Source organism: Orcinus orca, chromosome 2, assembly GCF_937001465.1.
Source record: "Orcinus orca chromosome 2, mOrcOrc1.1, whole genome shotgun sequence".
Taxonomy (NCBI): domain Eukaryota; kingdom Metazoa; phylum Chordata; class Mammalia; order Artiodactyla; family Delphinidae; genus Orcinus; species Orcinus orca.
In genome coordinates, this window is record NC_064560.1 from 167,516,044 (window position 1) to 167,532,138 (window position 16,095).

Consider the following 16,095-nt stretch of genomic DNA (forward strand, 5'->3'; position numbering starts at 1 on the left):
GGAGGAAGGTAGAGGAGAAAGGTGAGACCTATAGAAGAACTCTTAGAACAGCCTTGTTTTGTTCGAGAACAGAACCTTCAGGTTTAGTCACTGAGGATTAGCCCCTTCTCTGCACTCATTTTTTCACCACCCCCAAAGCTTCACAAATGATGGCTTTGACAGGACCAGAGATCAGCAGAGTCTTGGACCCAGCTGCCCGTCTGGCACCTAATGCAGGGCTAGGCACCTGTAGGGAAGGTGACTATAACCAGCTCCTGAAGGACAAGGAGGGGCAGATCTGAGACTGCGAATGCTTTGCATGGGATCCAGCAGGAACAGAGCCACCTGATTTGACTAACCTTCTCATCCCCTACCAAAACTGGGAAGAGTTGGAGGCTTACCTGCAGAGCCTTTTCATGATCGCCTCTTTCTAGAAGGTGGAGAAGATGCTTTTGATGTAGGTTGATTAAATGTTCTCTTGGAATGGGGTATAGGCAGCCCCACTCCTCACACAGCTCATACTCCTGGAAGGAAACACACATGCCTTCAATCCCTTTAAATTCCTGGCCTTGTCACTCATCCAGCTCTTGCCTGATTTTTCTCAGGAGTCTTGAGTCTGCTAAAGCCCCAGGAAAGTTTGGGAAGCGCTGATGGGAACTTCACTGTGGGACTAAAGTGGGATCATAAAGGACTAGAGTGGCAAGGTAAGTTATGAAAATGATCCAAGTAGGCTGACTGTTCAGGATGTCCTTTTTCTTTTAGCTCTACTATAATAAAGAAACAGATGACATATAGCTACTGACACTCGGTGTCAGCCCTGGGAAGATACTAAGGAAGTGGGGAAGACCGAAAAGACTGTCCAAAGGAGACAGTGCCTGCTCAGCTCTGACTGTTGCCATATGAATGTGCAGGCCCAGTGGTGCCAGACTTTTAAAAATGCCAAAAAAACTTTTTTAATTAAAAAAATTCCCTATTTTACAAGGTTGGCAACGAAATCAATACGAAAACTAAAAATTCTGCAGAGCAATACTACATGGGCCAAACAAACATGTTGGGGTTGGATTCCATTGATATCACCCCTTGTTACTCCCCCTTCCAACACCAAATTTGTGAACTCTGGATTAAAGCTTCCCAGAGCTTTGTCCATGTGTTCTAATATGATGGCATCTGGAAGGCCCTCCCCACAACTCTGCCTGGGGCCACCTTCTTCAGGATGCTTCCTTGTTTCTTGGGCTGTCTTAGGCACCTGGCTGTGCCCCACCTTAGTCTGGGATTACTTCGGTCACTTGGTATATCGCAATCGCCCAGGGATGTGTCTCGCATCGCCCCGCCCTGCTCCCTCCTTTCCCAAAATGTGAGCTGCACAAGGGCAAGGACTAAGCTTAATTATCTTTGTTTCAACACCATCTAGCGCAGTGGTAAATAACAGACAGTAAAGGTTTCCCGGATGAATGAACATCTGAATAAATACACCTCATTTTGAACTATGGTATATCAGCTCCCTAAAGGGTAAAAAAAAGTCTCCTTGGCACTCAAATGTCCAATACACACATGAAAAGATAATCAAGGTCATTAGTAATCATGGAAATGTAAATTAACACCATAATGACATACCATCTTATTGGCAAAAAAGTGAAAAGCTGGACAATGCCAAAGTTGCTAAGAAGACGGAACAACAGGAACTGTGAGTGGGAGAATAACAGGGACAGGACGACGGATCTGAAGAGCAATGTTGTAACATCTTAGAAAAGGTGAGGATGCTTGTGCCTCATGCTCCAGCCATTCCAGTGCTAGGTACACATTCTGTACCTAGTGTAAACAGTGTAGGAAATCTTGTGAATGAAAACAAGGGTGATAGTACAAAAGTGTCAACTCTATTATCCTCTATTCTTCTAGGTATGTTGGTAAATTTCACACACACAAAAGAGAAAAAAAAAAGTGTTGTGTAGTTATAGAAAAAAATGTGAACCTTGATACGTGGAAAGAGGTCTACATAACCAGCTAAGGAACAGCAACTCTGGAAAGAGGAGGAAGGGGAATAGTACCCAGGAAAATGGTACCTTGGCTTCTAGAATCACATTCATGACAGTTGATGGGTCCTCGACACAACAGTTCCTCAGGGTCTGCCAGTCACACCACACGGGGGTAGCCTGCAAACCTAGAATCTAAGGAAAGACAGAAAAAGCTATCAAACCACACTGCAATTACTCTGCTCAGGAATAAGTCATTGGAGTTTCCAGGGATGGGCCATCCCCAGGTGTCTGTCCCAAAGTCAGGCTGTCAGAACTTGCCAGGACAGAGGAGGGATTAGAACGAATGGGACAAAGAGTGTTTGGAGAGGTGAGAGAACCTATCCAGCAAGTATAATCAGGGAGCAAAGGCTGAGTGGGGGGGCCAAGATTGGGGCCTTTCACTTGGAGGACAATCCTCAGAGGCTTCTGTGCTTTGCAGCTTGTTCGGTCTTCTGGAGTCACTTGTCCCCTGCCCCTCCAGCTCAGAACTCTAGAGAGGTTATTCTTCTGTCCTGAATGCTCTGTGGGATCACCTTTCATGCAGCATTTTAGCTCTGCATGAAAAGTGCTATGGAAGAGTGGAAAGAAAATCTTTTTCACCTGCCACTTTCACTTTCCCTGGTTGGGCTCTGGGCTCTGTTCAGTTCCAAGCACACATGGAAAAATTAGCATATATGTATACTTGTTAGGTAGCTGTACCATCGAAATCTGTCTTCCTGAGCCTCTTGATCTTGAATATGACACATATATCCAAAACGTTTTCACTGTGAAACTGTCACTCTCATGCATCCCTTTCAAAATGGCTCTTGAAATTTAGCTGAAGTTTAAAACAATCTTTAAAAAAGACATAGGAGATTCAATTCTATAAAAACTCTTGAACAACAAGACACAATATACATAAAACATACAGCGAGCTCACATATACAAGGATACCTTGGGGATACTGTGGGTTCAGTTCCAGACCACCACAATAAAGGGAATATTATAATAAAGTGAGTCACGAATTTTTTTGTTTCCCAGTGCAAATAAAGTTATGTTTACATTATACTGTAGTCTATAAATTGTGCAATAGCATTGCCTACAAAAAATGTACATGCCTTAATTAAATATTTTATTGCTAAAAAATTAGTTTTAGCAATTAATTTGAGCATTCATCTAGTTATAATGTTTTTGCAATAGCAACATCAGAGTTCACTGATCACAGGGACTTCCCCGGTGGTCCAGTGGTAAAGAATCCGCCTTCCAATGCAGGGGACGTGGGTTTGATCCCTGGTCAGGGAACTAAGATCCCACGTGCTGCGGGGCAACTAAGCCTGCATGCCACAACTACTCAGCTCGTGCGCCTCAACTAGAGCCCACGAGCCGCAAACTACAGAGCCCATGCCCTCTGGAGCCTGCGTGCCACAACTAGAGAAGAAAAAAACCTGCACGCTACCACTAGAGAGAAGCCCATGCACCACAATGAAGAGCCTGCACGCTGCAACAAAAGATCCCGCGTGCCGCAACTAAGACCTAACGCAGCCAAAAATAAATAAATAATAACTAAATCTTTAAAAATAGTTAAAAAAAGAGTTCACTGATCACACATCACCATAACAAATATAATAATAATGAAAAAGTTTGAAATACTGTGAGAATTATCAAAATGTGACACGTAGACATGAAATGAGTTAAGTGCTGTTGGAAAAATGGTGCCAAGAGACTTACTTAATGCAGCGTTGCCACAAACCTTCAATTTGTAAAAAACATAGTATCTGCAAAGTGCAATAAAGCAAAATGCAGTAAAAAAAAAAAGGTGTGCCTGTACATATGAAAAAGGCATTGTGGACTGTAAAGCACCATTCTAGTGTTAATTTTATTATTAATTTTTAATCCTTGTCTGACATGTACATATTTAAAATTATAGGAGTAAATAAAATAGGAAACAGATAGTGGCTCCCTCGCTCTTCACCTAAGAACGGAAGCCAGATACAGAGCAGAAGCAAGATACAGAGCAAAAGCCAGCCCCAGATTTTCTGTTTCTTAAAATCCACCATCGGGCTTCCCTGGTGGCGCAGTGGTTGAGAGTCCGCCTGCCGATGCAGGGGACACGGGCTCCCGGTCCGGGAAGATCCCACATGCCGCGGAGTGGCTGGGCCCGTGAACCATGGCTGCTAAGCCTGTGCGTCCGGAGCCTGTGCTCCGCAACGGGAGAGGCCACAACAGTGAGAGGCCCGCGTACCGCAAAAAAAAAAAAAAAAAAAAAATCCACCATCACATGAGAATAGGCTGGAGTTGGTAATAAAGTGAGAAGGCTATTTCCTTTCTCTTGATGCCGAATCCTATACCTTCTGATACACCAGCAGCTCTGCTAGTTTTCTCTGTAGCTCACACTCCAGCCCATCTTGGAGATCTGTGTCTGAAATGCAGTAGGCCAGGATCTCCAGGCATGACTCCAGGGGCCACCGGTCCACAAACTGCAGTGTTAGCCGACTTCTCAGAGATGCATCCTTCACAGCAAACAGGTACTGCCAACCTTCTTTGACTACAAGACAAAAAGATGCTCAGCAAGGCTGGCGCCGGAGCTCAAGAGTCCAGGTTACTTCTTAAGAGAAGGGCTTTGTTCAGTTTCACAAAACGGAAGCTTGGAGGATCCTGAAGATCCTTCTGACCTGAATTAGTTTTTACACTTGGAACACTATAGGAGAAATACTATACCCTGTTTCTCTTTATGCAAATGTAATCATAGTCACGGGACTTTCTGAAGAGAGGGAGAAAAGGCGAAATGAGAGGAAAAAGGAAAGATTTTCTCCACTCCCCACAGCCCGCCCAGCTCTTGCTCCCCCTAGTGGACAGCTGTAGGTCATTGCTCTCAACTCTGGGTACACATCAAAGTCTCCTGGGGAGCTGTCAAACAGGCCCAGACTCTGTTTTTATAAATAAAGTTTTATTAGAATACAGCCACGCTCACTCGTTTATGTATTGTCTATGGCTGTTTTCATGCTATGACGGCAGAGCCAAGTAGTTGCAACCGAGCCTGTACAGCCTACAAAGCCCTTTACAGAAAAACCTTCTTGACCCCTACTTTAAAGCAAACACAAACACTTGCCTGAACCCTATCATGGGCTTCTGTAAACGGGGCTCTGATATTTGTAGTTTATAGAACTTCACAACGATTCTGCCATGCAGGGTTGAGAATACTGGTTATGAGTGCCCCTGTCCTAAAGTTCGATGGAGTTGGGTTCTAAGCTCTGCTCTACCACTGACTATCCTGGGCAGTTTCCTACCCTCTGAGCCTCGTTCGCCTCTCAGTTTCATGAGATTATGGTGGCACCTTTCTCTAGAGTTACTGTGAGCATCAGATGCGGTGATCCACTCAGTGAATGCCCAATACTATTACCACTGGTGAAGGAGGGAGGCACGGCTTTCTGCTCACCACCTGCCGCAGCACAGCTCAGGACCGCATCCTGTATGCTGCTCAAGTCGTCCACATCTCGCCCGTACACTTCAGTGAGCTGAAGGGCCCGGTGCCAATCTCTGGCCACCAGGGCTTCCTCGAAGGCCTTGGTGAGCACATCCAGGGCTATGGGAGAATGCAGGCCCAGGAGGACGGTAGAGAGACTGGCCCGGCCGCAGAGACCCGCTGCCAGACTCTGCCCCTGCTTGGAGGACCCTCGTAGGGGCTCCCAGGCAGCTAGGAGGGAGGCCTCAAGCATAGGGAACTGTTCCAGGAGGCGCTCACACTCCTGGGCTACCTGCTCTGCAGTCAGAGGCACCTCCCTGTGGCCACGAAGCTCCTTCCAAGACAAGCCGGGCTTGGTGATCTTTGACCCCTGGGAAGCCCCCAGACAGGCCACGGTAGCCAGCAGCTTTGAGCGGGACTTAAGGAAGGCCAAGGCAGAGGAGGTGAGGGCTGGGCCTGATGAATCCCTCGGGGAGGAGGGGGCCTTTCTCTCCAGCGTGGGATTCTCAGTTGGTTTTGAGGAGCTCAGTGTAGAAAGTGGGAGGTCTTCCAGGCAGTGGGAGGTATGCAGCTGGGTCAGAATGCCCAGCTGGGTCAGAAGGGATGATGTCTGCTGGCTCTGACGGGAAGAGCAAAGGGCAAGGGGCTCACAGCAGCAGTTGACAATGACCTGTGGCACACTCAGGCTGAGACCCTCTCGGGCCAGAAGGGCTGCCAGCCTGGAGGGAGAGAAGCAGAGGGCATGTAAGGCCTCAGTGCCTGGGCACCATCACTCAATCTCAGAATTTCTTTATGTGTAAACAAGCAAATGTAAATGTAGACTCTCTAATTGTCCCCCCACCCCCTCTCTTTTTAAATCAAAAGGCAGCCTGTTGGACCCAATTCTCTGCCCCTCGCTTTTTTACTTAATAACAAATCTGGGAGATCTGTCCATAGCCCTCTACAGAGAGGCCCCTCATTCTTTTTTTACAGCTACATAGCATTCCATTATGTGGAAGAAACTGAATTTAACTAGTCTCCTATTAGCGGACAATGGCTATGCCGTACAAAGCTGTAATAAAATGACTTGGTACATACAGCATTTTTCATACTTATAACAAAGGATAAATTCCCCAAGGTGGACTGTTAGGTCAAAAATGTGGTTTGTCATTTTAGTGGATATGGACAAACTGCCTTCCCACAGGGGCTGTACTAATTTATATCCTGCTGGCAATCTGTGAGAACGCTTGTTTTCCTACAGCCTTGCCAACTAATGTGTTATCGAAGTTTTGGATTTTTGCCTACTCATAAGTGAAGAGTCCCCTTAATTTTATACTTGCAATATAAACATTAGAGGTGGAGAGAGAGAAAGAAACGAGGTACACTGAATTTTAATGTAGCTTGTATAAGAGTAAATGCAAATTAAGGGAAAAGTCTGGAAGAAATCTCAACTTCCTGTATTGAACTCAAACACAGCCCCACTGAGCCCTTGGTTTCCTTGATGAACAATTAGGAAGGCCCAGGCCTGGCTCCTACCTCTCTGGGGGAACTTGTCGCTCAAGCAGGAGGTGTGACACCAGTTGGGAAGAGCTCTGTTGCAGGAGAACAAAGGGGTTTCCCACCTTGACCTCCACGTGATCTGCAAAAGTAAAGAAAGTGATCTTTGCACCACTGATTGCAACATTCAGAACGCTGTTTTCCAGAATCAATAAAAAAGTAGTGTCCACAGGGATATTGGCTTGGTGCTTTGTGACAGCCTGGAGGGGTGGGATAGGGAGGGAGGGAGGGAGGGAGGGAGGGAGGGAGACGCAAGAGGGAAGACATAAGGGAACATATGTATATGTATAACTGATTCACTTTGTTATAAAGCAGAAACTAACACACCATTGTAAAGCAATTATACCCCAATAAACATGTTAAAAAAAAAAAGTAGTGTCAAAACTACATGGAAAGCCCTTCTGTTGATATTTTTCCAGGTAAAAGGTATTCCTGACATGATGCTGACCACAGGTTTATCTACGCCTTACCACTGTTCTAAAGACTTCCAACAACAGACAGACTTCAGTGAGCAGGCCTAGCCACAGACAGCCCAGACTGCTCCCTTCAATATGACTGAAGTGTAGGTAATACTCGCTCTGTGGACTTGAGTAAGAATCTGGCACTCGACTCAGAGACTTAATTCCCCTGGTGGGTCCTCATATCCACAATAGATCGAAGATCTGGGAGAGGTATTTTTGAGTCATTAATGCGATCAAAATGTATTGAATACTCTCATGCGCTGTACCATTGTACGAGGCATCAAGGAGACAAAGGTGAATAAAACACAGAGGTGAATAACAGAGGACCTCACACGTAGGGTCCTCGGCTACCGCCGTACCCAGAACCTCTTCAGTGTGCGCCTTCCTCTTCCTTGCCCCTAAACACTTGTGGGCCAGTCCTGACTCTATTTTCTTTCTTGCTACTTACCAGGCTCAGAGCTCAAACTCCGCAGGAGAACAGCAGCCAGGGTGCTGCAGTACCTGAAGAAGGTGCCCATGTAGTCAGTCTGCCTGCCGCCTGCCGGCATCTGTTTGCCCAGGTTCTTCTGCAGGAGCTGAGTCTGGATATACACAGGGTGGGCCTCTGCCTCCAGAGCTTTCTCGGCCACCTGCTCCACCAGGGAGGTGAGTGGAGTACTCCTGGGCTCTGGGAGGAGTTATGAAAGGAGAAAGTATGTAGTGTTGAGTCTGTGCATCTGGCTTTGGGTCAGTTTCCAAACAGTATGGGAACTGGGCCTCTGTACACTGCATGGGACATCCTATAGCCTGGTTACTACGCTGACAAGGCAGTTATAAAATCCTAAGTTGGTTGCTTATACAAGTGATTCTCAGCCAGGAAGAGCTTTGAGTCTGGAGAAATCAGGGTGGAGAGTTCCATTTTCACCCATGTCTCGGGTGGAACAGCTCTGTGAAGCTCACAGCACTCTTTTGTGGACGGGTTAATCAATGTTTACGGAGTCCCTTCTGGGTATATCTGTCATAAGGAATGAGAAAAATGTTCCAGCTAATGAAGTGCTAAGCAGCCCTTCACTTAGGAGGTGGGGAAACAGGTGGAATTAGTTACGAGACAGGCCCTGGTTAACTAGAGGGCTGGTAGGGCCCACTTCTGAGTCCTCAGCCTCTGCTCCAAAGTACTCTTTACCGTTCCACTGTGTCCTCTCCCCATTTCAACCTCATCTGCTTCCATGCAGTCGGGCCTGTACCTGGCAGCTGTAGTGCTTCTCTCAGTGACTGAAGGATCTGCTCCAGCTGCTGGGAGAGGGTAGCGTGGCTAGCGACACAGTCCTCGGTGAGGCTGGGCCAACACATCTGAAGCAGCTCAGCAATGCTGCACCGTGGGGGACCTCCCCCCTTTTCCTCTACACTCTCTACGGAGAGCAAATGAGAAAGAAAAAGTGAGGTCTGATGCTGACCTCACGTTCCGAGGCTGGGAGGTTAAAAAGGGGTAGTAAAGCAGCTCACCTGGTTTGATTTGTCCGGCTGACAGAAGTGGGTAATTGAGAATCTTACTGATCTGCTGAAGAACGCTTGGAAAACCTCGAATGCCATCAGCACTGAGGAATACGTGGTCTAGCCGGCGACCTGGAAACAGGATGAATCGAGAAGGAATGCAGAAAAAAATAAGGTACTTTCAGAGATTGACACTCAGTCCTGTATTTACTTGTGAAGTTTTATCTTCTCCAATATTGAGGAAGAAACATACGCTGTGCCATTTTTCATGACAACCAGCATACTGGGCTTATTCCATGTCCACTGTTCCAGGGTTACCTCTGGCAAGATGCCTCAGCTGTCCACAGCAGCAGACCCAGAAGCTCTGGCATTCCTAGGGAATCGCTATCCCAAGCCGATCAGGCACTTCCTGTGCATGTGCCTTGGTACTTCCTTCAGCTGAGAACTTGAGCTGGGATCTTATCTGTATCTTGACACCCTGACTAGACTATAAATAACTTTGTGGACAGAGATTATTCCTCATACCTCTCCTGTACTCCCACATACTTGGGATAATCTGGAAATGCAGTAGGTACTAAGTTAATTCCTGATTGATTGGCATGAAACCAGTCAGCTTGAATATTATTAATAGCTTGGATAATATTTACATTCATTTTAGAATATAAGTACTAGATGAGGGAGAGGGAAATTGTTCGATAAAAACAGCATTGTGTATGCCACGGCATACTTTCCTAGAAGGACTATGTCAATGTTAAAGGACTTTTAAATCAACAGCTCAGAAGTGATTTGGAAGGGTGTGCAGAATAGAGTTATCACAGCAGGCCTGAGACTGCTATCCTTAGAAAGGGCTGCTTGCAAGGTTGGTCCCTGGTTGGTGTCTGTGAACTTGACTGGTAAACGGTTTCCTACACTGATATAAAACTTTCTCTAAATGATGAGAGCGACTGATTGTGCCTAAACTGTTTGTACAATGTGGTTTATGCTGAACACCTGCCTTCCTCCTGAGAGCCTGGAATTTTGGTACATGCTGGGCAGAGGGTCCCTCTGTCACCAGCTCCCAATAAAAACCTTGGGCACTGGCTCACTAATGAGCTTACAGCAGACAACACTTCACACTTGTTTGTTGTCACAACTCATTGCTGGAGGAGTTAAGCACATCCCGTGTGACTCCAGTGGGAGAGGACTCTTGGAAGCTTGTGTCTGATTTCCTCCAGACTTTACCCCATGAACCTTTCCCCTTTGCTAATTTTGCTTTGTGTCCTTTTGATGAAATAATTCGTAGCCATGAGTATGACCATATGCTGAGTTCTGTGAGTTCACCCATCGAATCACTGAACCTAAGGGAGGCTATTCATATCATATCTATTCACCATTCCTCCCTCCATATTACTCAGAGAGAACATGTTTCTTTCTCTCTCCCTGGTCAGTCCTTCCAATGCTGGGTGTGTGTATCAAGGATGGGTGGGGAGTGGAACTTTGCCTAATTCTTTCTTCACATTCCTCTACCTTCATTCCTCCAAGAATTCCATGTACACATTCTGGGATATTATTAACCTCAAGGTACTATCCTCCCTCCAACTGTGATCCACTAAATTTTCCCTTACACCTGGTTTACAAGCTTGAGACTCAGGTTTTAGGTTAAGTGGGATTCACTCTGGAGGAGGTATGCAGTTTAAGGGCACAAATTCCATTGGTACCATTTTTGAATGTATATTTCTTCCTTGAATTTATCTATAAACCAGAAGAGAATTTCCCCAAATGACTGGAATTTGTTATATCTGTTCAGAAGGCGAGACTCTCAGTAAACTATATTTAAGTTGCCAGACCGGACATGAGGAAATGAACTAATAATCCTTTCTCCCCGTCCCTCCTTCCCCGATAACTTTCTTCTTGCATGATTATTAAGCATCTCAGAACCTCATCTCCTCATGTGAGAATTAAGGGATCAAGCAAAAGCAGCACACTCACCCCGACTCTCGAGGCTGCTGTTCAGGCGCCGTTCAGCAGTTTCCAACAGCTGCTTGCCGGTTTTCCAGAGCTGGCACTGAGAGCAAGCCAGGTCAAATGCAGCCATCGCGGGGGGGCTGAGGTCTTCCAGAACCTCTCTCAGGGGGGCAGTGGGCTCCACTGGGCTACTGCTTATCCAGAAGTCCTCCTGGAGGGTGGGGATGGGGTCTCCCGAGGTGCTGAGCAGCTTGTCGGTCACATCAGAGATGGAGTAAAATACCATTCCTGGACACCCAGCAGTGGGATACGAGGCAAGAGGTTAAAATGACTCTCACTAGCACTTTTATTTTGAAAAGTAGTTATTTAAAAAATGTCTGAGGTCCTTCTGCACAGTATACCATCTATGCATATCAAGACCACCGTTACAGCCCACTCTTAACAGCATCAAAACAATGGCATGGAAAGAAAGACCAAGAGAAACTCAAAAAGGTGGAGTTTAGATCCAAATGGGATCTAAAAGTAGGATGAAATGAGGTAGATCTGTGTGTGCTCATCAGAAAAGATCTCTAAGATACATCACTAAAAAAGCAAGGTAGAAAATAGTACTTGTTGGAAGAGCTCATTTATATTAAAAACAAAAAGGATGTAAAGAAAATCTCTGGGAGCTTATAGAAGGAGCAACAAGTGATGGTAACTTGATATATAGAGCCTAGACCAGCAAGAGATGTAAAAATATGGGACAAGATTCCACTTTCAAGAAATAATGAAACGATGAGCCCTTTCTGCAGTGCAGCCAAGGGTGGGAATTGACATCTGTGAATCCCAGGCCACAGGTGTTAGATACAACTTCTTCACTTGCTAGAAAAGTAGAATAATATGCTTTATCCCTGAATGATTACATGGGAAGAAAATAAGCAATTCCCCAAATTCCAAGATTAATGGCCATCAAAACACATGGTGGAAACTGCATTCACACTCTTCAGTGTAAGTCACGTGGGACAAGCTTAATGGAGGAGCTCGTGGGGCAGGTAAGTGACCACTGTGGTCGGCGAGGTTAGGCACAGCTAGAAAATGACTCTGGAGGTGTCAGGACTGCTGTTCTTCAAGGCAACCGTCCTTCTCTAGGTTTCTGCTCACCTTCATGATGAGCCTCTGATATGGGTGGTTTTTCCCCCACACCCTCCTCCCGCAGCTCCCTCACCACCTGGCAACAGGGAAGCCGGACCTGCGGCTGCAGCGCTGCCAATGGCCTGCAGAGTTGAGCGGCCGCTGCCTGTTCTTCGGATGGTGCCACTACCCCCGTCCGAGTTCTGGTTTTCGATCTTGTGCTCTACTCGGGCCAGCTCCTGGATGACCTCCTGGTAGCGCTCCATGAACAGCAGCTCCCCGGAGCTGGGCGAGGACTTCAGGTTGAATGTGAACACCACCTGCCACAGGAGAGGAAGGAGTGTGGCTTGCGGCAGGCCCACTGAGGTGGAGAGTGTCTACAGATCTGAGATCTTGCTCGTCATCAGACTCTGGCCCTAAGACATCTGCTTTGTGGGGCTGGAAGAACACTGGACACTCAAAGAGTAGGTCAAATGTAGAAATAACCCGTAAAAAGTCAGCAAGAGGGGCCACTAAAGCCCCAGCGGAAAATAGGCAAAAGATGTGGACAATTTCAAAGAGAAAATACACAGGACTAATACACAGGTAAAAAATGTTTTCCCTTCCCAGTAATTCAGGGAATTTAACATTAATACTACCTTGCATCTACCATAATGACAAAGTGTAAAAATAAACCCTCAGGGGGTGGTGGCGGAATGAACTGTCACAACCTTTTTGAAAAGCAATTAGGCAGTCTACAGAGCTTTAAAAATGTTTATATTCTTTGACTCAAAAGTCAATGTATAAAGGTGATAATCTTGACACTATTCACTACAACTATTACCAGGTTGAAAATAAATGTGAGTTAACAGGGAATGGTCAAATGCAGCTACTAGATCAGACTATCATAAGGTCACTAAAATCAGTTACTAGGCAAATGCTTATATTATAATGTAAAAAAGGCACTAAGTTTTAGATTCAAAATGATCTTGGCTCTATATAAAAGTCACATACATCTTGGAAAAACATTGGCAAAAATATGCTTTTATCTTTAGTATTGGTTGTTCTGGACAATAGGTTAAAAGTAATTTTAGGGCTTCCCTGGTGGCGTAGTGGTTTAGAGTCCGCCTGCCAATGCAGGGGACACGGGTTCGTGCCCCGGTCTGGGAAGATCCCACATGCCGCAGAGCGGCTGGGCCCGTGAGCCATGGCCACTGAGCCTGCGCGTCCGGAGCCTGTGCTCCGCAACGGGAGAGGCCCGTGTACCACAAAAAAAAAAAAAAATAATAATAATTTTATTTTCTGGTTAATACTTTTTGGTATTTTCTTATAAATATGCACAACTTGCTCTGTAACCAGGTTTAAAAATAAAACCGTTTATTAAAAAAGAAAAATGAAAAAAAGAAAAGATCAAAGCCCCAGGAAAGGAAGAGGAAGTGAGGACATTTAGCAGTAAAGCATCAGAGGGCTCACAACTGACTTCCTCTTGGTTTGGGTGTCAGAAAGGCTGGCGAGGGTCCTATCCTTCCCAGAGGGATAGAATTATCATTATCATTAAAGTACAGGATTTAAAATGTGTCAGAGGAAGTTAAGTAAAAATTATCCAATCACCTAGATGTTTCGATGATTTACTCCTCAACAAGTAAACTCACATGAAAGAAAAATTCTGACCTATGTATTAAGGGACCAGTGCAAGCGTCATAAATATATCAAGAGAGTTTTAAAAACTAGAAGAGTGGGCTTTTATGCTTTTAAATTTAAGCAATAGCAGAGGATTCTTGTATTTCTCACAGCTTGCACATAATCCGCTTAACATTCTAAGAGGTAGCACAAGCAGGTATTATATTTAACTCCAAGTTTCAGATGAGGACGTCAAAGCTCAGAGGGAGTAGAGTCTTTCTGGTTTCGACTCCCTGCACTTTTCCCTACACAACATTCTAATTTGCTAGCTCCCTACACTTCCTGTATATTAAACTGGCATTCTATTTATTATTAAAAATTGTTTGCATAGTGATTTCTACCTATGTAAAACCACATATGTGTTCAGAAAAGGACTACAAGAAACAAAAATATTTCAACGTTTTGACTGTGGCCGAATGTTTTCTTTTATCTTGTTAAAAAACTGTTTTAAAAGTTTTTTCTGGTTAAAAAACTGTTAAAAAAAACTGTTTATACAAACAGATGATTCAACGGCTTAAATCTCCTCCTTCTGGATCTTGAAATCCACAATGCTCAAGATCAGGCTCCACACATGGAAACTCCCTCCTGCTTCTGCTACACGTGGCCCCTCAGGTGCACCCGACTGGCTCTGCTTGCACAAGCGTCCGGCTTTACCTGATGCCCCGTGGGTCCCAGACAGCAAAGGGCTACCTTAGCGTTCTTTACTGTGACAAAGTAGAGCCTAGGCTCCTAACACCTGCTGCACAAGTACCCGCCTCACCTGATGGGCTTCTGCGAAGTTCCCCCGGAGGATGCAGGATGCCAGCAGTGACTCAGGTGGGGAGAACATCATGCGGATGAGTGAACTTTGAGGTTGAGGCTGCAACCGGCCATCTAGCTCATTCTTCCCAGATGCAGTGCTCAGACTTCCCTCTGTCAGGACACAAGAACGTGGGGGTCCAAGGAAGGGATAGAAATTGAGGAAAAACTATTCTGTCACCTGCTGCCAAACTCCTATCTTCTCAAAGTCCTTCTCTAAAAGGTCTGTAAACGGACCTTGAATTTTCCTCAAATGAAGCGCATACCTATGCTATCATCTTTTTCTTTCTTTTTTTTTAAATTGAAGTATAGTTGACTTACAATATTGTGTTAGTTTCAGGTGTACAGCAAAGTGATTCAGTTATATATATATATTTATGTACATTCTTTTTAAAAAATCTTTTCCATTATTGGTTATTATAAGAAATTGAATATAGTTCCCTGTGCTATACAGTAAATCCTTGTTGTTTGTCTATTTTATATATGGTAGTGTGTATCTGTTAATATGTTATCATCTTTGAATATAAGACTTATGTACCAACAACCTTCCTTGGGTATTTACCTCTGTTTCTCTCTACTGATGGGTAACTCAGCTGATAGTGAAATAGCCCTTTCCCCACTGAACATAAGCATGAACTGCTCGGTCCAGGTTTTCACACCGTGGTGTATGGCAACTCTTTATGAGGGCAAAGCTGCTGGAAGTTGGCAACTGGTTGGGACCCCCCCATACCTGAAGTACTTGTGCTCAGCTCACTACTTGTACTTTCCAGGGATGGGTTGGAACCTCTGTCCCGGCCATCTAGAGGTATTAGGAGGAAAGAGAGAAAATCAACCATCAGTGCCTTACAGTGTAGAAAGTGAGAAGTTGGCTTAAAAGCTGAGATCTGGGTAGAGTGAGAAGATAATGGGTAGCTACTATACCAGTGGTTCCTTCTACAGTAAAATGCAAATTCCTACAGACCAAAGGTACAGGGGTGGGCTTAATATGGTCCCAGTGCTCATTTGGATAGTAGCTTATATCAGTGGTTTCCAGTCTCTGGGTCTCAGAGCCCCAGGAGCTTTCAAGTTACTTCTAGGGGTCAGCGACCCCCATTGCTCACTAAGCACTGTCAATAGTCTGAAAAAAAAATCAAAGCACAACTATTATGACATGGAACCAGTACGGTGCCAAAGAGGGTCACAAAATTTTCTGACATAGAAAAAGTTGTCCTCATAGTTGAAAAAGTAGGGAACCAAAGTACAAGGCCAGGCTGATCAAACACCATGATATTGGGACTTCCCTGGTGGCACAGTGGTTAAGAATCCGCCTGCCAATGCAGGGGACACGGGTTCGATCCCTGGTCTGGGAAGATCCCACATGCCGCGGAGCAACTAAGCCCGCGCGCCACAACTACTGAGCCTGCGCTGTAGAGCCCACGAGCCACAACTACTGAGTCACAACTAGAGAAGCTCGCACACCGCAAAGAAGAGTAGCTCCTGCTCGCTGCAACTAGAGAAAGCCCACGTGCAGCAACAAAGACCCAACACAGCCAAATAAATAAATAAATTTATTAAAAAAAAAAGACCATGATATTGAAAGTCCTGGAGAAAAAGCATCTTCTTCTCAACACCTGCTTTCCTACAGCTGTAGGAAAAGAGAAGATGGATTGTGCCTTCTGGGCGGGATGGGTCAGGTGGATGCAAA

The 16,095-nt window shown here is 45.3% G+C and overlaps 1 protein-coding gene across 7 annotated transcripts in view; it reads right to left on the minus strand.

The window, feature by feature from the left end:
- Positions 1–16,095, minus strand: part of ZFYVE26 (zinc finger FYVE-type containing 26) — a 62,402-nt gene that overhangs the window by 28,767 nt on the left and 17,540 nt on the right. For all 7 annotated transcript variants that reach the window (XM_033431555.2, XM_033431626.2, XM_033431502.2 and 4 more), the window contains 12 exons: positions 15,142–15,210; positions 14,374–14,525; positions 12,073–12,274; positions 10,869–11,132; positions 8,913–9,032; positions 8,654–8,818; positions 7,879–8,097; positions 6,949–7,051; positions 5,407–6,152; positions 4,319–4,515; positions 2,040–2,144; positions 381–503 (listed from right to left, as the gene is read on the minus strand). In XM_033431555.2, coding sequence (XP_033287446.1) covers positions 381–503; positions 2,040–2,144; positions 4,319–4,515; positions 5,407–6,152; positions 6,949–7,051; positions 7,879–8,097; positions 8,654–8,818; positions 8,913–9,032; positions 10,869–11,132; positions 12,073–12,274; positions 14,374–14,525; positions 15,142–15,210 — 2,465 coding nt within the window. The remainder of the gene's footprint in view (positions 1–380; positions 504–2,039; positions 2,145–4,318; positions 4,516–5,406; positions 6,153–6,948; positions 7,052–7,878; positions 8,098–8,653; positions 8,819–8,912; positions 9,033–10,868; positions 11,133–12,072; positions 12,275–14,373; positions 14,526–15,141; positions 15,211–16,095) is intronic.